At 45.4% G+C, this 23,139-nt stretch overlaps 1 protein-coding gene across 3 annotated transcripts in view; it reads left to right on the top strand.

Moving 5' to 3' along the window:
• The window catches only part of LOC121567890 (BCAS3 microtubule associated cell migration factor-like), a 269,987-nt gene that overhangs the window by 46,555 nt on the left and 200,293 nt on the right, over positions 1-23,139 (top strand). For all 3 annotated transcript variants that reach the window (XM_041878248.2, XM_041878249.1, XM_041878250.1), the window contains exons 13-15: positions 1,585-1,678; positions 15,564-15,697; positions 22,133-22,403. In XM_041878248.2, the coding sequence (XP_041734182.1) occupies positions 1,585-1,678; positions 15,564-15,697; positions 22,133-22,403 (499 nt within the window). The remainder of the gene's footprint in view (positions 1-1,584; positions 1,679-15,563; positions 15,698-22,132; positions 22,404-23,139) is intronic.

Genomic DNA, 23,139 nt, shown 5'->3' with positions numbered 1-23,139 from the left:
TTTTACAGTAACCCTACACTGCACATAAACAGTTAGAGGTAAGAGGGAGAGAGAGAGAGGAGGGACAAAGAGGGTGTGGGAGGGAAAGAAGGGGGATTCGTTGTGACTTCAGCACATAGCTGTGTGTTATACAGGTTATGATAGCATTGCTTTCTTGCCACATCACTCACCTCACCTAGTTTGTTGACCCCTTCATTGGAAGTGGTGACCCCTCTTTACACACACTCACTCACTCACTCATTCACTCACTCCTCCTGTATAATAGGTTTACTCTCCAGAGGTAGCCCCTGACACAAATTCTCAGTTTCAAAGGGCTTCAGCAGGATTCCCTCACATAACAACATTGTGTGCCTCCGACGTAATAAAACAGGTCTGGCTTATGTCACCCCTCTTCCTTGTTCTTTTCTTTTTCCTCCTCCTCTCTCTCTCTCCCTCTCCCTCCAGTCCAGTCTGAAATAAAGGGCTCAGTTGATCTGGAAGGTTGGTTTGTGTTTGGACTGACTCCTATTAAAACTAATGCAGCACTGCTCCCAGCTCATTACTGCAACACTAGACCAGATTTATCACTATGAGACCGACACACTCTCTCTCTCTCTCTCTCTCTCTCTCTCTCTCTCTCTCTCTCTCTCTCTCTCTCTCTCTCTCTCTCTCTCTTTCCCCCCCTCTCTCTCTCTCTTTCTTTCTCTCTTTCTTTCTCTCTATCTACCCCTCTCTCTTTCTCCCCCCTCTCTCTCTCTCGCTCTCTTTCTTTCTTTCTCTCTCTCTCTATCTACCCCTCTCTCTTTCTCCCCCCTCTCTCTCGCTCGCTCTCTTTCTTTCTCTCTTTCTTTCTCTCTCTCTCTATCTACCCCTCTCTCTTTCTCCCCCCTCTCTCTCGCTCGCTCTCTTTCTTTCTCTCTTTCTTTCTCTCTCTCTATCTACCCCTCTCTCTTTCTCCCCCCTCTCTCTCGCTCGCTTTCTTTCTTTCTTTCTTTCTTTTCTCTCTCTCTCTCTCTCTCTCTCTCTCTCTCTCTCTCTCTCTCTCTCTCTCTCTCTCTCTCTCTCTCTCGCTCTCTCGCTCTCTCGCTCTCTCCCCCTTCCCTGGCCTCATGTCTGGGCTTAGTTATAATCTGTTCAACACCGGAGACGTTTACACACACAGAGCAGAGCCCCTGGCCTGAGAACAGAATCATACTCAGCAGCACTGTAATTATTTTGCATAGTCGGAGGACTTTGAGCTTAGCTACTGGTCTGAGATCAGTCTCTTGTCAGCTCAGTCTTAGTTTTCATGCAGCACATGGAGACCGATGGCGGGTACAGTGCTGCGGTGACAGTGTAGAAAGAGAGACTAGAGACCGAGACGAGAGTTGTTAACAAGCCTCTCTCTGGTGTTAATTGGGATGATTGCTAATTACATCCACAAGGTGACAATGCTCTTTACCAATGGGATTGTAACATATTAATTCTCCATTATTTTACTTACAGCAAGAAGCAATAAGAAGTCCATGTGTTGGAAGTTGGGAAGTCCCGCTCTGTGTAGATTCTGTGGTGAATGTCTCTCTCTCTGTGTGTGTGTGTGTGTGTGTGTGTGTGTGTGTTTTCCAGGTCCTGGTGAGTGAGGACTCAGATGGAGAGGGAGTGGTGGCCCACTTCCCAGCCCATGACAAACCCATATCCTGCATGGCATTCAACCCCAGCGGTAAGGAGACAGCTCACTGCAACACAGGCAAACACACCAAAAGTATTTATTTTGGATGTAAAGAATGCTAATCCGAAAAAGGGGAATTCAAAGGCAAATAAAGTAGCTGCTGAGAGATGGTGCTTACTGTGACCTCCAGTCTCTGGTAGGAATCCTTCATACCTCTGGCCTCTGCTTCTGACTAGACTGCACCTCCCGGGGAAAAGGATCACATTTGTAATAGACACACACAGACACACTTATTTTTAGTAAAACACATTCACCACCTTTATACATTAACTAAATGTATATCTTTATACACATACACACCCTCAATCAATTGCTTACAAACACATAGACTAATCCTTGCACACTTTGACAATGCGTGTGACAATAAATCCCCAACACACACTTGTACAGATTATGTATTACATCTTCACATGCTCTCGAGTCACAGACACACAAAGCGCACCATCACTCTGACATGGCACACACAGTAATCACCCACACATCCATAGCGTGCTGTACAAGCAGGTAAATACCACATTTAATCTAGAAGGATTGTTACTTGGAGGTTTAGCAGAGCTGTTGTTTGTTTGGCCATTACAGAACAACTCTTCCCCCTCATCATGTCCTCTCGCCCTGGCCTGAATGACCTGTCCAATCTGTAGGGGGCGCCCTTGGTTTACATTGACTACCTAAAGTTGACTCAGCGACCTTTGGCCTATAAGTGTGTGTGTCTGTGTGTGTGCCTACGTGTGTGTGGAGCCGGATTGATCAGGAGATAAAGCAGGGGTCCCACCGTTCTGGCCAACCGCTCAGCGACTGGCCGGCAACCGTAACCACCTTTCATCTTTACGACCATACCATAGAAGAACAAAAAACAGTACTGTCAATTGTAACACACTGAATATACACAGTGGCTACGTCCCAAGTGTCCACTTCAGACACAACCCCCCCCTCCCCCGCCACCTGTCAACTTTACTCCCAAATCACCACATGGGTGTGTTACCTCCTCATTTATGCCAGCCCAAACCTGAAAGACCCTAAGTGTTTTGAATTATGACGTTGTCGAGGTACCCCAAAAAGTAAAAGTACCCCCAAGAGCCACGTTTCTTTTTCTTTTTCCCCTTAACAAGGTCAGGGTGTGTGTGTGTGTGTGTGTGTGTGTGAGCAGCTGTGTAGTCCTCCATGCTGTAATTTAGGAGCCTTTCATCATTAAGCCTCATGATCAAAACAACTGCCACGTTGGTCTCTAAATTCGCCTGCTGTAGAGTATCAGACAGCGAGGGGAGCCCCTTGGTCTTGATTGGCCTGCAATCCTGGGTGACTGACTGGCAGTCTCAGCTTGCCCTGAATTAACTGAACAGAGAGTGAGAGAAGAACACCAAGAATAATCTCTCTCTACCCTTCAGTAGAGGGCCTGCAGTACCATGGCTCCTTCTAACAGTGGTCAAGTCAACCCCAAAAACCACCAGAGCCAGTATGAAACAATACTATGACTCGACAGCTCAGTGACTGGTCCTGGAAAGCCAAACAAGTCCTTCCCAAGAAGCATGACGTAACAAACCCCATAGAACAGCTTGTGTATGTTGGAGTGACTACAGAGACAGCAGAGTGGTTATAGGGTGACCTTTCTGGCACCCTTTCCTGGCTGTGGCATTCAGAGGTTCTATTCCTAGTGGGGTAATTAGAGGTTAGGATGCTACTCTGTTGAAGGGATTTGTGAAGCTACACACACACACACACACACACACACACCCTTTAACAGCTGTAATCTGTTTTATTCACCTCCCTCCTCTCCTTCACCCTTTCACTACAGCCTGTCTCTCCTTCACCTCTTACCCCTCGCACTTCACATCATCTTGACTTGATTATTAGCTGAGATGCCCAAGGTCAAAGTGACATTACTGTTTTAACGGTAGGGCCTGTGAAACAGTGTGTGTGGAGGGTGGTTTGATTAAAGTGTGAAGGCGTCAGTAAGGCTGTGTGCAGTGTATGATTTGGTGGTGGGACACGAGAGACTCTCGCTCTCTCTATGTCTCTCGCTGTATGTAATTCTCTCAATCACGCCACTGATAAGAATCTTGGAATCTGTTCCTCCATGGAAGATTAGTTCAATGCTGCTCGCTCATTTACAGGAGCTCAGCCACTCTGGACCTAAACGCCTTGTTCATAAAAAAAAACGATGTTACTATTCTACAAAATGTATTCGTTCACCTAACTAACCTTACACCTCTTCAATATCTACAAAGCCTTGGTAAACTAGGCTAGAACTCATCTCCAGCCACACTGCATTGCCCAGTAAAGCCCAGCCCATGTTTAGTAACACAACATCATAATGAATAGATAATAGAAACATGGAAAGTGCCAAGCAGCTGTGTGTCATGATGAGGAAGAGTTACTGTGGTGTCATAGCTCCTTACAACTCATTGATGTGTGAGAGAGAGTCAAGCCTCCACCCCAACACCCAGCTAACCCACAAAACATATGCTGAACACGAGGGAAACACCCCACAGAGACTGCCTCCACACCCCCAGCCCATTCATTTAGCCTGCAACCAGTTGTCTTCACACATAGCTAGCAATTAACACTCCCCTCGTGGCTGTATCTTCGCGTTATGTGAGGTGGTGCTTTTTATTTTCAGTCACCTTTTTGACCACTCTCCTTTAGCAAGATGTGCAGCTGTGTGTGAGTGCATGTGTGTGCGTGTGTACATCTGACATTTGTGTGTGTGCGTTTTAGCACCATGTCACAGAGTTCTCAGAATCCCTTGTTTTACCCAGTAGTAGGGCTGTCTGTCCACCATGGACCAATCACAGAGGATTAACCCCCAGGGGTCAGCCAGTCGCTGGTGCCCTTTCCTGCCCCCACACACACACGCACGCACACACCTGCCCACGCCACGCCCAGGGAGTCATGGCTTTAAAGCGCTGCTGTCCTCTTGGCTGCATGAGCTCCATGTCATAATGGCATTAGGTAAAGCTGATGATCTATAGATTTTTCCCTGTTATAATCTATGTAATTCTCTCCCTTTCTCTCTCTCGGTCACTCTCGCTTTCTCTTTATCTCTCCCTCTGTCTCTCTCTCTTATATCCCTCTCTCAGTTTTGAGCTGTTTAAATCTCCCAGGGTAATGATTTTGTCTATTCTAGAGATCTGTTGTGGAGTTCCCACTGTGACTGTCTACGGTCTGTCCAACTGCAGCCAGCCTGCTAACAAACTATTTTGCTTTCAGCTTTTGGATCATAAAAAATAATGTAGCTGTGTACCCCTTCCTGGGTCAGTTTTGTTTTGAAGATGTCATCTACAGTACTGTAATGAAAGGCTACTGAAATTGGATACGTAGCTGTAACAGTTAATCCTCTGCTATTGCGTACAGTGTGTGTGTCTGTGTATGATGTAGTCTTAAGTGCCTGATTTAATTTGCAGAGCCATCAGTCCTATGCTAGGCCTCCCCTTAGTGCAGTCATCTGTATGGCCAGTTGGACGTCGGCCTCGCTGACTCTCCTACTGTTTGTCCAAGACGCTGTAAAACCACCGCTGCCTGCCTGCCTGCCTGCCCACTGTGGCTATTTTTATGGTGTTTCCATACTAGGTGGTAAAAAGCATCGGCACCGTCTTGGGAAGTCAGGGCCTCAGACCTGGGCTGTAAAACCACAAGGAGATCAGAGGAGAGAGGAAGAGCTAAAGAAAGAAGGGAAGACAGAAATAGAGATGGTGAGAAAAAGAGAGAGGAGGAATAGAGCGAGAGAGATAGTGAGGGCGAGGAAGAGTGAGAGGGCTGGCTAGGCCAGAGACCGACCGTGCTCAAGGTCTCAGTGGGAACTTCAGCCCAAACCAGACCACGCCCCTGCTCCAAATCCCCAAACCCCCCATCCCACACAGTCCAGACACCTCAGGCTCTGCTGTTGAGTCATCTACAACTTTTTATAGTGTTCTGATCTGTCCACTCTGATTTGATTTTGGGCTTTGTTTCACAGAATTGAAGTCCACTTTGTAGACATACTGTATTTGGTACTGCGTTCACAAGATCCATTAAACACAGACACAAATTGTTCAAAGAGCCTCTCCTTGTACCTCCGAGCAGCGTGAAATCTTATCTGCGACGGCGAATATTTGAGGGGATTCATTAGTTAACAGAAACACTCTGAGAAATAAAAGACAACATTTAAATGGAGGTTAGAGATTACAGCCCACTGTCTGTTTGCAGAGAAATGGATTCAATCTTTTCATCAGTCCTATCTCTCTCCTTCCATCACTCCACAGTCCCCCTCTCTCTCTCTTTATCTGCAGAGTCTGACCAATTTGTTTGGGGGCTTTTAAACATGACAACAAAAGGCTGCCGTTATAGCCTTCTCTAAGCTGCTGGGAGAATGTGTTTTATCTGTCTGCCTGTTATTACCAAAACCCAGAGAGAGGCAGGAATAAAATAATAAGGGTGTGTCCCAAATGGCACCATATTCCCTACATAGTGCACTACTTTTGACTAAATCCCTGATCAAAAGTAGTGCACTATATAGGGAGTAATGTTCCATTTGGGACGTAGACTAACTCTAACATCTCACTTCTGCCCCCGCCATGCTTCATGAACTTGATCGCGGGCGGCACACTCCTCCCTCTGTAAGTGAGTCGGTGTGACTTGAAAGCGGCAGGTTTCACCTTTATAAAGAGCAGGAAGAAAGAGTCAACCATCTTAATATTAAGCTAATTGCAGCCTGTTGGTAATGGTTAGTCAGCCATTTTCAATCTATTAATATCTGAGAGAGAGGGAGAGCTGCTCAGCTCACTGGTGGTCTGGCTGCGAAGCAGATAGAAAAACACACTCCTCTGTTTCACTCCACCGTAGATCAAATGAATCATAACTTTTTTCATCCCTCTCTCTCTCCCTCCATCTCCCCCCCTTCGCCCCTTGGTTGGATTGTGGATGTGGTTTATGGAGTTAAGAGTGTTGGAGAAACCAGTCCAAGCCAGAGCGGCCACAGCAGTGTAGCACTGTGCCATGCTCTGGTCTGCTCTCCTCTGGTCTGCTCTTGGTCTGCTCTCCTCTGGTCTGCTCTGGGGCTCTATGCTCTATGGTTGCATCTCAAATAGCACCCTATTCCCTATATAGTGCATACTTTTTATTTAACCAGGAAAAGACCCTTAAGGTTAGAAACCTTTAGCCAGGGGGACCTGGCAAGAGGTCGGCAGGAAGTAGTCAGCACGAGCACAATACAATAGCTACATTAAAAACAATCACAATGGTCAATAACGTTATCTTCTGTCAGAGATTTAAACTCAGCAAGCGATACCCTCTCCTCCCGTTTTAAAGTATTTTGCAAAAATGATATTTTTCCAATTTCATTCCCTGGGCTCTGGTCAAAAGTAGTGCACTATGTTGGGAATAGGATGCATTTGGGACACAGCCCATGCCCCTTCCTGGTACCCAACACAAATAAAGCTCCTTACCTGACTACATAATACTGTAAGGCATTGCCAGTGGTGGTGGTGAGTGCCAGGGCTAAGCCAGGGTATGTTCCTCCACCTTGCTCGTCGGCCTGATGTAATCTGCACTGGTCATCCCAGCGGCCAGTGGTCACGGAGGGCATAGACAGCGTTTCACTTGGAGACACACTCAGCCAATCCCTCCATCCCTTTTTTCCTTCATCCCACTAGCCCTTCATCCCTCCACCGAGCTTTAGTGTGATTCATAGCTCAGTCACAATGCTAGGCCCTGTGCCACTCACTACAACATGACCATTAATACTGTTAGCACTGAGGTGGTGAGCCCTAGTAGGAAGTCCACTGTGTGCAGCTCACCCTGCACTAATAAAAATAACCCAAGTATGTCTACCTCTGCTAAGCTTCCCAGTAAAACAAGAAAAATAATCAAGCATCCCAGAAAAGTGTTCTAAATAGCCCACGCTAACATATGTAGCTTAAGAAACAAGGTTCATGAAATCAATAATTTGCTAGTAACAGATGACATTTATGTTCTGATCATCTCTGAAACTCACTTAGATAATACCTTTGATGATACAGTGGTAGCAATACAAGGTTATAACATTTACAAAAAAGACAGAAATGCCAACGGGGGCGGTGTTGCGGTCTATATTTAGAACCACATTCCTGTAAAGCTTAGAGAGGATCTCATGTTAAATACTGTTGAAGTAATATGGCTACAGGTTCACCTGCCTCACCTAAAGCCCATTCTGGTGGGAAGCTGCTATAGACCACCAAGTGCTAACAGTCAGTATCTGGATAACATAGGTGAAATGCTTGATAATATATGTGATATCAATAGAGAGGTATACTTTCTGGGTGATTTTAAATATTGACTGGCTCTCATCAGGCTGCCCACTCAAGAGAAAGTTTCAAACTGTAACTAGTGCCTGCAAACCAGTTCAGGTTATCAATCAACCTACCAGGGTAGTTACAAACAGTACAGGAATGAAATCATCAACATGTATTGATCATATATTTACTAATGCTGCAGAAATTTGTTTGAAAGCAGTATCCAAATCCATCAGATGTATTGATCACAATATAGTAGCCATATCTAGGAAAACCCAAGTTCCAAAGGCTGGGCCTAATATTGTGTATAAGAGGACATACAATACGTTTTGTAGTTATTCCTATGTTGTTGATGTGAAGAATATTTGTTGGGCTGTGGTGTGTAATGACGAGCAACCAGACGCTGCACTTGACACATTTATGAAATTGCTTATCCCAGTTACTAATAAGCATGCACCCATTAAGAAAATGACTGTAAAAACGGTTAAATCCTCGTGGATTGATGAGGAATTGAAAAATGGTATGGTTGAGAGGGATGAGGCAAAAGAGATGGCAAATAGTTCTGGCTGCACAACCGATTGGCAAAGTACTGCAAATTGAGAAATCATGTGACTAAACTGAATAAAAAGAAGAAGAAACTACACTATGAAACAAAGATAATGACATAAAGACTGATAGTAAAAAGCTTTGGAGCACTTTCAATTACATTTTGGGCAAAAAGGCAAACTCCGCTGCATCATTCATTGAATCAGATGGCTCATTCATCACAAATTATGAAAGACAAACATTGTAATTTTGAATTCTGTAAAGTAAGTGTGGAAGAGGGGAAAAAAGTATTATTGTCAATCGGGGTATGAGAACTTGGATGAAAAACTTGGATGGAAAATTACTTAGGATAATAGCGGACGATATTGCCACTCCTGTTTGCCATATTTTCAGCCTACTAGAAAGTGTGTGCCCCCAGGAATGGATGGAAGCAAAAGTTATTCCGCTACCTAAGAATAGTAAAGCCCCCTTAACTGGCTCAAATAGCCGACCAATCAGCCTGTTACCAACCCTCAGTAAAGTTTTTGAAAAAATTGTGTTTGACCAGATAAAATGCTATTTTACAGTAAACAAATTGACAACAGACTTTTAGCACGCTTATAGGGAAGGACATTCAACAAGTACAGCACTGACACAAATGACTGATGATTGGCTGAGAAATTGATGATAAAAAGATTGTGGGGGCTGTTTTGTTAAACTTCAGTGCGGCTTTTGACATTATCAATCATAGTCTGTTGCTGGAAAAATGTATGTGTTATGGCTTTACACCCCCTGATATATTGTGGATAAAGAGAGGGTGTTCTTTAATGGAAGCCTCTCCAACAAAATCCAGGTAGAATCAGGAATTCCCCAGGGCTGCTGTCTAGGCCCCTTACTTTTTTCAATCTTTACTAAAGACATGCCACTGGCTTTGAGTAAAGCCAGTGTGTCTATGTATGTGGATGACTCAACACTATACACGTCAGCTACCACAGCAACTGAAATGACTGCAACACTTAACAAAGAGCTGCAGTTACAGTGGGGAAAAAAATGTATTTAGTCAGCCACCAATTGTGCAAGTTCTCCCACTTAAAAAGATAAGAGAGGCCTGTAATTTTCATCATAGGTACACGTCATCTATGACAGACAAATTGACAAAAAAAATCCAGAAAATCACATTGTAGGATTTTTAATGATTTATGGTGGAAAATAAGTATTTGGTCACCTACAAACAAGCAAGATTTCTGGCTCTCACAGACCTGTAACTTCTTCTTTAAGAGGCTCCTCTGTCCTCCACTCGTTACCTGTATTAATGGCACCTGTTTTAACTTGTTATCAGTATAAAAGACACCTGTCCACAACCTCAAACAGTCACACTCCAAACTCCACTATGGCCAAGACCAAAGAGCTGTCAAAGGACACCAGAAACAAAATTGTAGACCTGCACCAGGCTGGGAAGACTGAATCTGCAATAGGTAAGCAGCATGGTTTGAAGAAATCAACTGTGGGAGCAATTATTAGGAAATGGAAGACATACAAGACCACTGATAATCTCCCTCGATCTGGGGCTCCACGCAAGATCTCACCCTGTGGGGTCAAAATGATCACAAGAACGGTGAGCAAAAATCCCAGAACCACACGGGGGGACCTAGTGAATGACCTGCAGAGAGCTGGGACCAAAGTAACAAAGCCTACCATCAGTAACACACTACGCCGCCAGGGACTCAAATCCTGCAGTGCCAGACGTGTCCCCCTGCTTAAGCCAGTACATGTCCAGGCCCGTCTGAAGTTTGCTAGAGTGCATTTGGATGATCCAGAAGAGGATTGGGAGAATGTCATATGGTCAGATGAAACCAAAATAGAACTTTTTGGTAAAAACTCAACTCGTCGTGTTTGGAGGACAAAGAATGCTGAGTTGCATCCAAAGAACACCATACCTACTGTGAAGCATGGGGGTGGAAACATCATGCTTTGGGGCTGTTTTTCTGCAAAGGGACCAGGATGACTGATCCGTGTAAAGGAAAGAATGAATGGGGCCATGTATCGTGAGATTTTGAGTGAAAACCTCCTTCCATCAGCAAGGGCATTGAAGATGAAACGTGGCTGGGTCTTTCAGCATGACAATGATCCCAAACACACCGCCCGGGCAACGAAGGAGTGGCTTCGTAAGAAGCATTTCAAGGTCCTGGAGTGGCCTAGCCAGTCTCCAGATCTCAACCCCATAGAAAATCTTTGGAGGGAGTTGAAAGTCTGTGTTGCCCAGCGACAGTCCCAAAACATCACTGCTCTAGAGGAGATCTGCATGGAGGAATGGGCCAAAATACCAGCAACAGTGTGTGAAAACCTTGTGAAGACTTACAGAAAACGCTTTGACCTGTGTCATTGCAAACAAAGGGTATATAACAAAGTATTGAGAAACTTTTGTTATTGACCAAATACTTATTTTCCACCATAATTTGCAAATAAATTCATAAAAAATCCTACAATGTGATTTTCTGGATTTTTTTTCCTCATTTTGTCTGTCATAGTTGACGTGTACCTATGATGAAAATTACAGGCCTCTCTCATCTTTTTAAGTGGGAGAACTTGCACAGTTGGTGGCTGACTAAATACTTTTTTTCCCCCACTGTACTTTCAGAATGGGTGGCAAGGAATAAGTTAGTCCTAAATATTTCAAAAACTAAAAGCATTGTATTTGGGACAAATCATTTACTAAACCCTAAACCTCAACTAAATCTTGTAATGAATAATATGGAAATGTAGCAAGTTGAGGAGACTAAATTGCTGGTGCAACCCTGGATTGTAAACTGTCATGGTCAATACATATTGATACAACAGTAGCTAGGATGGGGAGAAGTCTGTCCATAATAAAGCGCTGCTCTGCATTCTTAACAGCACTATCTACAAGGCAGGTCCTACAGGCTCTAGTTTAGTCTCACCTGGACTACTGTTCAGTCGTGTGGTCAGGTGCCACAAAGAGGGACTTAGGAAAATTGCAATTGGCTCAGATCAGGGCAGCACGGCTGGCCATTGGATGTACACAGAGAGCTAACATTATTAATATGCATGTAAATTTCTCCTGGCTCAAAGTGGAGGAGAGATTGACTTCATCACTACTTGTATTTGTGAGAGGTATTGACATGTTGAATGTACCGAGCTGTCTGTTTGAACTACTGGCACACAGCTCGGACACCCATGCATGCCACCAGAGATCTCTTCACAGTCCCCAAGTCAAGAACAGACTATGGGAGGCGCACAGTACTACATAGAGCCATGACTACATGGAACTCTATTCCACATCAAGTAACTCATGCCAGCAGTAAAATTAGATTTAAAAAACAGGTAAAAATACACCTTATGGAACTGCGGGGACTGTGAAGCAACACAAACATAGACACATGCATGCAAACACATGATAACATACGCTCTATACACACATGTACACATGGATTTTGTTGTTATAGGTATGTGGTAACCGAGGAGAGGCCTGAGGGCACACACTTAATATGTTGTGAAATATGTTATGAATGTATTGTAATGTTTTAAAAATATATAACTACATTAATTTTGCTGGACCCCAGGAAGAGTAGCTGCTGCCTTGGCAGCAGCTAATGGGGATCCATAATAAATACAAATACAAACAGTAACAGGCTCAGTGAAATAGTTAATTAAAAAAGGGCCCACTTGACTTTATGATGAAATTGAACAGGTTAAGCTTCAGAAGATTTCACTTTTCGCCTGTATAACATTAACAACATATTGACCGCATGGTGACCCATTGGGTGAGTGTTAGCCTCCCACCCCCATCCACACCCTATCCTGGTTATCTATGTGGGGCGGTGAGGGAGAGAGGGAAGGAGAGAGCGAGGTAGAGACAGAGAAAGAGAAAGAAAGGGTAGCCTCAGGACCCAGTGAGTTCTGGCCGTCTGGTCTGAGTGGGCAGCTTTGATGTCAGTCTGTCATGCCGTGGCCCACTTTAGCTTTTACTGCGCCCCTGTGTGTTTTCCACCGCTATCATAAACACCTCGAAAAGCACAGCACGGACACAGCCGAGAGAGACCGCCACACACGTACACACGGGCACACAGTACACATAAACACTGACAAACCCACACACAGGCACGCAGTCATTAACTGACACACCACACACATACTTAGTCACACACAAATACACACACACAGTACACAGACAAATGCACACACACACACACTGCCTGGCCGTCTTTCATAACCATTCCCACCGCCAGCCCTGAAGACAAAGACTCCATATGATGGATACTCTCTCATTTGCGTGTTTTGCTCATTTGCTCAGAAGTGTATTCGTCTCCTACACCAGAGCCGACCAGACCCGATTCCCCAGTGTCCTCTCTCTTCTTAATGTTTTCTAGCTCCACATGGTTATAATTTGACATTTCCCAGTTTTCAAAGGTTCTGGAGCCAAATGTTGTTAATTAGAGAGGGGACTAGTTTTGTTGCGGCCCTTTCTGCTGCCAAGTGGGAGACCTCATCACTGACTGCCCTCCCTCCGTCTCCCTCCTCTCTCTTCATCTGCTTTTGTCCAGAAAAAAGAGCCCCAGCCACTTTGGAAATGAAACATCCTTTCACTATTAATGGGATTGAGCAGATGTTTTCTGTTTATACATTTTGAGACGTGACGGAAAGGCTGCAGAAAAACACAACAAGGAGAAGTTTTGGGCACAGTCCTTTTTTCCAACAAAGAGAGAGATTATATTTATGGAAATTATTTTATAACCCGCTTGCTCGGTCACTCGCAGCCAGGCAGCGGCCCTCCACGCAGACGCACGTCTCACACATATGGCAAATTAGAGGTTCTCTCTCCGACCAGTCGGTTTGTGTGTGTGCCAGGACAGCAAGCCCGTTTTCATACAAAACGTTGTAAATAACACTGATGCCCCAGAGAATGGGGAGGTTGAGGTGTTATAAATAGGACGTGTCAAACAGAGCTCCAACAGCTTCAGGTTTCCAGCGGGCGGCTCTCACACCGCCGACCAGGAACGCTGCTTTTTAATTTGGGCTTCCCGCGGCCTAACCGACTGACGCTTCTCGGCGAGGGCCTGTATTTCAACAAGGCCACAAAAGCCCCAACCCTGGGCGCTTCCACTCCGGCCGGGTGCCTTTTGGAGTACAGAGTGTACCATCAGCAAGAAGTAATGCCCTGGCCAGCCTCTCCAAGCCTCATCTGTCAAAGCCTGTGGCGAGCCAGCTAGGGAGGGAGGGAGGGAGACGTGCTGGGCGGCTTGGGCCATGGAGGGAGAAGAAGTAAGAAAGGAGGGAGAAGAGGGTGGCTGGGTGAGGGAGAGAGGAAGCTCCCAGATAAACAGAGCGCCTTAACTCCTAATCACCCTGCACTTCCGTTTCCAGACTCTATAATTAGTAGGGCCCTTCTTTTCTATGTATTCCCGGTTGACGCAAAGGGTTCTTGTGGCTTGGCACCTCATTTGGGGCGTGGGTTTGTTTATGGCCAGACCCAGGGCCCTGCGCTTCCAGCTTTGGTTTGGTCTTTAGTTCTGATACAGTATGAATAGCTAAACTGCCATCTAATGCATGGCCTGCTCTGTTGTTTCTGTTTTTCTTTCCTTCCAATATCCCCCTCTTTGACCCTTTCTCTTCCACTCCCTCGATCACTCTTACTCTGCATCCCTTCTTCTCCTCACCTCTGTACCTCACCCTATTACATTGCTGCTGTTGGATAAACGTGGAAACTGGCTGCATCCTAAATGGCACCCTATTCCCTGGGCCCTAGTCAAAGTTGAGCACTATATAGGAAATAGGATGCCATTTGGGAAGCAATCTGTGAGGTCTAAAAGCAGTGTGTGCCTACATTCCTTTTTCTTCTTCATCCCTCTTGCATGTGTCACTGGCTTCTTTTAATCTCGTGCCATTCCATCCTCCTCTTTTACATTTGAAATGCCACCCCATAAAGACTGCCGACTAATTACAATCTTATTTCAACATCTGCAGAAAAAGTCCAGCGATGGAAAATCACTAATTATTCTCCTGTCCAATTATGGCTGAGGCTTCGGGTAAAAGAATTCAGCACCATTTCTCGGATCACACACTTTTCAGTTTGAGCTAAAGGGCTAACATTTTGAGTTATTGCACTTTTTATGTTTTTGGTAGAAATATAAAGGCTTTGTGAGGCTCTGTCATGGGCTGTCTGTGATCTGGGTTTGTTCTGGTGTGGTTTGTTGAGTGTGTTGTTTACAGTAAAGACCTATACTTTCTGCAGTTTGACAAAGTTCAAATAAAACTGCTAGAAATGAATGGGCCTGTCATCGGAGGTTACACACGAGCTGGGCTGTGGTCGTGTGTTCGGACACAGACACACACACACACACACAGACGCTCCTCCCAGTCCCTAGAAAGAAGACATAGTTATAAGGCTATGGTTGTGACTGGAGAACAAATTATGATGTGGGGGATAAGCAAGCATTTTACGACAGTGTCAAACGATAGCTAGTCTGTTTTAATAGGGTGATTTGTTTGTTTGTACCGGCACGGTGGCAAGTATATGTCCCACTTTGAAGGGGTTGTCGGGTTCTGCACGGTTCAAAGGTTTTATTAACAACTAAATACGTCTGCCCAGTTTTTGACTGAAATGTCTCTTGCTCTACAGTGAATGAAATAGTTGTTTTTTGGTACTGGTTTATATGTGCACTAATAAGTATCAAAGACTGACATTTGTAATTTCTACAGTACATTTAATTTTACATTTTACATTTTAGTAATTTAGCAGACGCTCTTATCCAGAGCGACTTAGTTAGTGAGTGCATACATTTTTATTTAATTTTTTCATACTGGCCCCCAGTGGGAATCGAACCCACAACCCTGGCGTTGCAAGCGCCATGTTCTACCAACTGAGCTATTTAATCTCTGTATTAGCCAGTACACTACTGGTCTGGATAATATTCTGAAATATTTCATACAGGGTTTGGAGTTTATTTTTAGGACTGTTGGAAATAAAACAGTTTTGCGCAATATGCTAAATCCTCATGAATAACTCTTGAATATGAAGAATAGGGCTCTACCAATGGTTTTGTATTACAGTGTGTGTGTGTTAATGTCCATGTTGTCTCTATCTCCAGGCATGCTGCTGGTGACTGCAGACACCCTGGGCCATGACTTCCATGTGTTCCAGGTCCTCACACACCCCTGGGCCTCCAACCAGTCTGCTGTCCACCACCTCTACACACTGCACCGCGGAGAGACTGAGGCCAAGGTAACACAAACACATCTACTGTGTTTACACACCTAATATTCATCATGCACTCACTGACACCTCTGAAATCGTTTGATATAGGCCTACTTATCCCCTGTAAATAATACACATTTTAGCAATTCAGCATTGAGGTGGTTTCTGAACAGGGCCACCCCTAGCTGTTTACTGAGTGCGCTCTGGCAATAGCATCTAAACCAAGCCTTTGATCCTCTGTACTGTACTGTACTGTATGTCTGCTTGTGTTGTCTAAACACTGTCAAATAGACAACACTGGGCTTCATCAGACTGTACAGCTGAAAGGAAGAGTAGTTTTATGGCTCTGATCAGACACAGATCTGTAGCATGGCCTCACTGGTTCTAGTAGTACATAGGGGAAACGGTGTGCATATGTGACCGACCAGCTCGATTCGGTCTTATGTACAGTACCAGTCAAAAGTTTGGACACACCTACTCATTCCAGGGTAGAATAATAGTGAAGACATCAAACTATGAAATAACACATATGGAATCATGTAGTAACCAAAAAAGTGTTAAACAAATCAAAATATATTTTATATTTGAGATTCTTCAAATAGCCACCCTTTGCCTTGATGACAGCTTTGCACACTCTTGGCATTCTCTCAACCAGCTTCACCTGGAATGCTTTTCCAACAGTCTTGAAGGAGTTCCCACATATGCTGAGCACTTGTTGGCTGCTTTTTCTTCACTCTGCCATCCGACTCATCCCAAACCATCTCAATTGGGTTGAGGTTAGGGGATTGTGGAGGCCAGGTCATCTGATGCAGCACTCCATCACTCTCCTTCTTGGTCAAATAGCCCTTACACAGCCTGGAGGTGTGTTGGGTCATTGTCCTGTTGAAAAACTGTGGTAGCCATGCTGGTTAAGTGTGCCTTGAATTCTAAATAAATCACAGACAGTGTCACCAGCAAAGCACCCCCACACCATAACACCACCTCCTCCATGCTTTACGGTGGGAACTACACATGCGGAGATCATCCAATCACCCACACCGCGTCTCACAAAAACACGGCGGTTTGAACCAAAAATCTGAACTTTGGACCAAAGGACACATTTCCACCGGTCTATGGTCCATTGCTCGTGTTTCTTGGCCCAAGCAGGTCTCTTCTTCTTATTGGTGACCTTTTAGTAGTGGTTTCTTTGCAGCAATTTGACTATGAAGGCCTGATTCACACAGTCCCCTCTGAACAGTTGATGTTGAGATGTGTCTGTTACTTGAACTCTGTGAAGCATTTATTTGGGCTGCAATTTCTGAGTCTGAACTCTAATGAACTTATCCTCTGCAGCAAAGGTAACTCTGGGTCTTCCTTTCCTGTCGCTGTCCTCATGAGAGCCAGTTTCATCATAGCGCTTGATGGTGTTTTGTGCGCCGCCCTATCGGTCTCCCGGTCGCGGCCGGCTACAGAGCCTGGATTCGAACCAGGATCTCTAATGGCACAGCTAGCACTGCAATGCAGTGCCTTAGACCACAGAGTTCACAGAGTTCATATTACTTTAGCTAATTTGTATTCATTATTATAGGAAAATAAACTCACAATAAGATCATTATTTCTAAGTTAATGGCAAGCTAATTACAGAAAATAGCTTACGGTTGTGAGTGTGACTAAATAATAGCAGGGCATTCTACCTGAGCATTCTAGAACTTGGACACTGTCTCGTTGGCCTAAAGTTATTTTCCTAATTTGACTTTGATGCAGGTCATGTTGTTCTTCATATTACCGTCTCAGGTAAACACACACTATATGAAATAAAATCAAAGTTTATTTGTCATATGCACAGCATACAGAAGGTGTAAACAGTACAGTGAAATGATTACTTGCATAGTGGAGTCTTTCGTTTAGACATGTAGCTAGCTAGCTAAACAATGAACCATAATCCCAACTCATAATGTTATTACCCTGCATGAATCTGCAGGTAGCTAACCAACTAGGTTCAATGTTAGCTAGCTAGCTAACATTAGGCTATAACTAGCAATTCAAATGGCTCTGAGATACGAAAAATATTACTACACAGATCATACGGGTAACGTTAGCTAGCGAGCCAGATAGCTAACAGTACGCTTTAACTTGCAATGAAAACGGCTTTCTGACTAAATTAGAAATGTATAATATCTGAAATTGTAGCTAGCTAGACTCTCTTACCCGTATACATGGATGAACACTTCTCCTTCTCTGTCACGGATGGCATGGTTGCCCTTAGTTTGAAGATGTAATCTGGAGACAGGTGTTTTATACAACAGCCTCTGTGTGTTCTCTATTCGAACCTCTACATATTTGCAATCAAACAGCAGCATTTTCTCCATCTCCTTAGCTATCATACTCTGCTTCCACCGGACATTCCACAGAATGTGGAGAGCAACACTTTTGCTGTTCTTCGTGACATCTTTCGAAAAAGCCGCGTTAGAAAGGATTACCTACACATACTTGTTATAGACAGAAGCATGCTACATGGCAGACCAATCCGAACTCACCTCTCGGCATGTGAAGCTCATCCATTATCTCAGCTAGTCATGGCTAGCGGGAAGGTTCCTGTCTTTTTTTGTGGCTAAATCAACTGGGCTTATTTACAGATGGCATACAAGTTTGTTATTAAGGTCGTATGTGTGACCACTAAAGCCTAAACTTAATTTCCTTATGACATTGTTAGAAAGGATAAATGGATGATGTGTGTGTGTGTGTGTGCGTGCGTGAGGGGAGAAGAACCCAAACAAGGCGGGGTGTGACCTAGGGAGCTCTGTAATTGATGTAAAGGATGATTTAGAAACAAGCAAGGCCTCATTGCCACTCACTTGACTGCAGCATCAGATTCCTCACAGCTGTGGAATCACAGCCTTCCAGCCAATCAATTCATCGCCGTCCAAAGCAAACACATTTTCAAAAGCTGAGACAATTTGTAAGACAAATAGGGCATGGCGAGTTTCAAACAACATTCACTATGGCTCATTCAATAAAAAAGGCTGCTGCATGTTTTCTTCTTGTCCCTAGTTAACAGTGCTCTCTCTTTTTCTCTCTCTCACAATCTCACTCCTTCTCTCTCTCGCGCTCTCTCTCTCTCTCACTCTGGTGAAAATATAATATTGTGAGATGTTAGGAGGAGGGACGACCCCCTTTTGACATGACACTTTCCTCCCCTCTTCCCGGCTAATCACATTGTGAGGTTGTGCAGAGCCTCCTTTGAGGAATGGCCACCATTAAAGCTCTCCCTCTGAAGTTGTGGCTCACGCTGCTACTGCCGCCGCTGTATGTCAGCTGATGCCTCGCTTATGGCGCACACACACTCAGTCACTCGCATGCACACTCAGCCACTCGCACACACACTCAGTCACTCGCATGCACACTCAGCCACTCGCATGCATGCACAGCCTCAGTGGTGTGTGTGGAGATCTATCAGACCCAAGTCAAGGGATGCAGCATCCTGTATTCTCCCTCTACATTTTACATTTACATTTTAGTCATTTAGCAAACGCTCTTATCCAGAGCGACTTATAGTTAGTGAGTGCATACATTTTCATACTGGCCCCCCGTGGGAATCGAACCCACAACCCTGGCATTGCAAGTGCCATGCTCTACCAACTGAGCTACACGGGGCCTGTTATATAGAATCACAGTTTATGCAGCACTTTTGGCAATCCAAGTTGTAGGTTTAGTCCCCCGTGGTAAAAGTTACCCTAGTGTGTTCTCTCCATTCGGGCCATCACTCCAGTATCACAGGTGCTCAGTGGAGTTTGGAGGCAAACTATTAAATATGTAGGTCTATTGGTTTGTAGGATACTTGTATTTCTGTTGGTATTTTTGCCCCATTTAGTCTGTTTATATGGATATTTCTTCTCTTATTAATGTACTTTCATATGTTTAGCTAAGCAGCCGTTCCGGGGCCAAAAATGTATTTTTAGTTGGCAACTTGTGATGTTCTATTTGCTTTAGCAGAACTAAAATGTATCTTTGGAGATCATCGACCATAGCTGCCTGTCCCACTAGTGTCATGTTTGGACCAGAGCACTAAGCTTTGCTTCGACCTTGCGCGCACACACACACCCACACACACCCACGCAAATTCCTCCACCCACCCACGCACGCACGCAAACACACATACACCAACACACACACACACACACACACACACACACACACACACACACACACACACACACACACACAGAGAGATTTGGCGTCTAGATGATTGTAATGGGATGGTTAATGTGTGACTTAAAATTGCAAGTCCTACTGCCTGGCTGTGTGTTACTAGCTTTGATCCTGCTGTCGTAAACACTGTAGAGATTACAGCAGAGCCAGAGAGAGCAGGCTGTTGGGCACAGAGGTTATCTCCTACACAGCAAACAAGGCCGTAAGTGATAATGGTGCTGTATCAAGGTGGGTGGACACAGCTCTTATCTGGCTGGGCTGACTGGGCTGGGCTCGCTCCGACTCACCAAACACGCGCCAAACACAAACAAACACACACACACACACTCCCAACACTGACCTAGAGTCAGCCCAGGTAAACAGGCATGGCTCTGATAGCGACAGGAGGGTTTCTCAGTAATAGGGCCCTAGGTGGTTTGAAACCAGTTTAAGCTGGAGTACACTGTGACCAGGCATGTCAGGGTGTTTTGGCTGGTCAGTTTTCTTCTTGCTCTGGGTGTCTGTCTGTTTTGTTTTTAGCTTTCCATTGTTTTCTGCACCCTTTTCCCTCTTTTTGGTCAGTTTTTCCTTCTACCTTTCTCTTTCCATTTCCACTTTATCTCTCTCTCTCTCTCTCTCTCTCTCTCTCTCTCTCTCTCTCTCTCTCTCTCTCTCTCTCTCTCTCTCTCTCTCTCTCTCTCTCTCTCTCTCTCTCTCTCTCTCTCTCTCTCTCTCTCTCTCTCTCAGGATTCCTGTCATTCCATTGTAGTTCCTGCTAAGTGACAGTATCTCTAATCTAACTTATCAGTGTTACTGATGAAGTCAGAGACACTTTGAACACTTCTATGTCTGTCTGTGTGTGACATCGTCTCTACTGTGTCTCCTCTATACCACAACATGTCTGCTCATCTCACCCATACACACACTTCTGTTCTGAATGTTCTGGGTCTGATCACAGTCTGATTAAGTGAGAGACTTCACCCAACTTCTGCTAATGTTGGAGATTTTGTATCCTACAAAATATGATGAGAGGCCAATATTATCCAGATCAAGAATGTACCCCATGTTTGCTTTAATCACGGCTAGGCAGAGCTCAGGTGAAACTACCCCTCCCATCCTTATCTTTTTATAGAAACTGGTATGTGTCTGGTATGTGCAGGATGCCTCATTAACTGTCATTGCTGAGGACAATTACCCAGCCAACCTGTGCCATGGCCACAGATGAAACACAGACACAGGTAGACAGACCTCACAGTGGAAGAGATAAACCTTGTCTTTTTCTGATGATGAATACTGTTGACTCTTTTACACTTTCTGTCTGTCCGTCACTCTCTCCACCTCTGTCTTCCTCTTTCCAGCGTTCTATCTCTCTCTCTCTCTCTCTCTCTCTCTCTCTCTCTCTCTCTCTCTCTCTCTCTCTCTCTGTCTTAGTCTATCGCTCTGTCACTCTCTCTGTCGCTCTGTCTCTCTCTCTGTCTCTCTCTCTCTCTCTCTCTCTCTCTCTCTCTCTCTCTCTCTCTGTCTTAGTCTATCGCTCTGTCACTCTCTCTGTCGCTCTGTCTCTCTCTCTGTCTCTCTCTCTCTCTCTCTCTCTCTCTCTCTTGTCTCTGTAGCATGTCTGACATAGCATCTACACAACTATATGTTGGAGTGTGTGCTCTGAGCTGACTGTGTGTGTCGCTCTAGAGGCCACAGACTGAGAGAAAGACCTTAATTGTCTTCTGCAGACAGACAGACTGTTGGGCTGTCTTTACCAAAGACTTAAAAATACATTACCACCAAACCCTCAACAACCCTCCAGAGACCTCCTTTCAACTGGTCATCTTATATTCTCTGTTCAGTGGTCAGTTCAACATCTATTTGAGAACGTTAAGGGTAACATTGGTTTGGTTTTGTATGGGAAACTGCCTTACTACTTATACATTGTGTTACTGTCACTGTATGACTAGCTGATCATGTTCCTCTCCTCTCCTCTCCTCTCCTCCTCTCCTCTCCCTCTCCTCTCCTCTCCTCTCCCTCTCCTCTCCTCTCCTCTCCTCTCCTCTCCTCTCCTCTCCTCTCCTCTCCTCTCCTCTCCTCTCCCTCTCCTCTCCCTCTCCTCTCCTCTCCTCTCCCTCTCCTCTCCTCTCTCTCCTCTCCTCTCCTCTCCCTCTCTCCTCTCCTCTCCTCTCCTCTCCTCTCCTCTCCTCTCCTCTCCTCTCCTCTCCTCTCCTCTCCTCTCCTCTCCTCTCCTCTCCTCTCCTCTCCTCTCCTCTCCTCTCCTCTCCTCTCCTCTCCTCTCCTCTCCTCCCCCAGGTCCAGGACATCTGTTTCAGCCAGGACAGTCGCTGGGTGGTGATCAGCACACTGCGTGGCACCTCCCACGTCTTTCCCATCAACCCCTACGGTGGCGCGCCCTGCGCCCGCACACACATGTCCCCCCGCGTGGTCAACCGCATGTCCCGCTTCCAGAAGAGTGCAGGGCTGGAGGAGATAGAGAATGAACTGAACAGCAAGCAGGCCGGAGGAGGGAGGTGCAGCCCCATCCCCGGGCTCTCCAGCAGCCCCTCAGGGTCCCCACTACACGGTAAGGATAGAGGATGCACACGCACTAAGCACAGCACAACATCTCACTCATCCTCTTACTATTGCACAGTACATAAAACCCCACAATATGCAACATGTGTAGTGACATGGCTATAGCTGATATGGTGGCTGTGGCAGCACACACAGGTCTTCAGACAGAGGCGGCTCCAGTTTCAGTAAGTGACAACAACCGCTGACTGGCTGTCACCTGAGTAGACCTTGTTCTGCTGGGGACTATGACCTGTCTGTTACAGCCTTGGTCCTGTTGGTCAAACACCCCTAGAGCTGCCTGGCCTGGCTGGCACACACACTATACACACTATCACCACCGCGTGGGCACACACACCCACTCATACGCAAACACACACCTGTCGACATATACTCATCAGCAAGTTCACAGAGAAAAATCACAGTTCAGGGTCGAGGCTGTTAGCAGATCTTCTCAGTTTGCCCTCCCTGCCTCTCACTGTCAGGGCTTCAGTCATCCATCTCTCCCCTCTCTCCCACTCTCTCCAGCCGTGGCGCCCTGACTTCGCCTCTCCCTTCCTAGCCTGTTGTCAGCCCCAGACCCTCACCCTTTGGTCACCCACTACTCTGTTTGTGTGGCTTCTCTCCCCCAGGCTCTGTATTAGGATCACTTCCCCAACAATTAAAACAATGTTAGAAGGACGTTCAAGCCAGGCCTGAGTGACGTCAAGCCCAGGGAATGTACTGCCACCGCAGCTTGTCTCGTGCTG

This window comes from Coregonus clupeaformis, chromosome 6 (assembly GCF_020615455.1).
Source record: "Coregonus clupeaformis isolate EN_2021a chromosome 6, ASM2061545v1, whole genome shotgun sequence".
NCBI lineage: Eukaryota > Metazoa > Chordata > Actinopteri > Salmoniformes > Salmonidae > Coregonus > Coregonus clupeaformis.
This window is presented reverse-complemented; position numbering and strand designations above follow the sequence as displayed.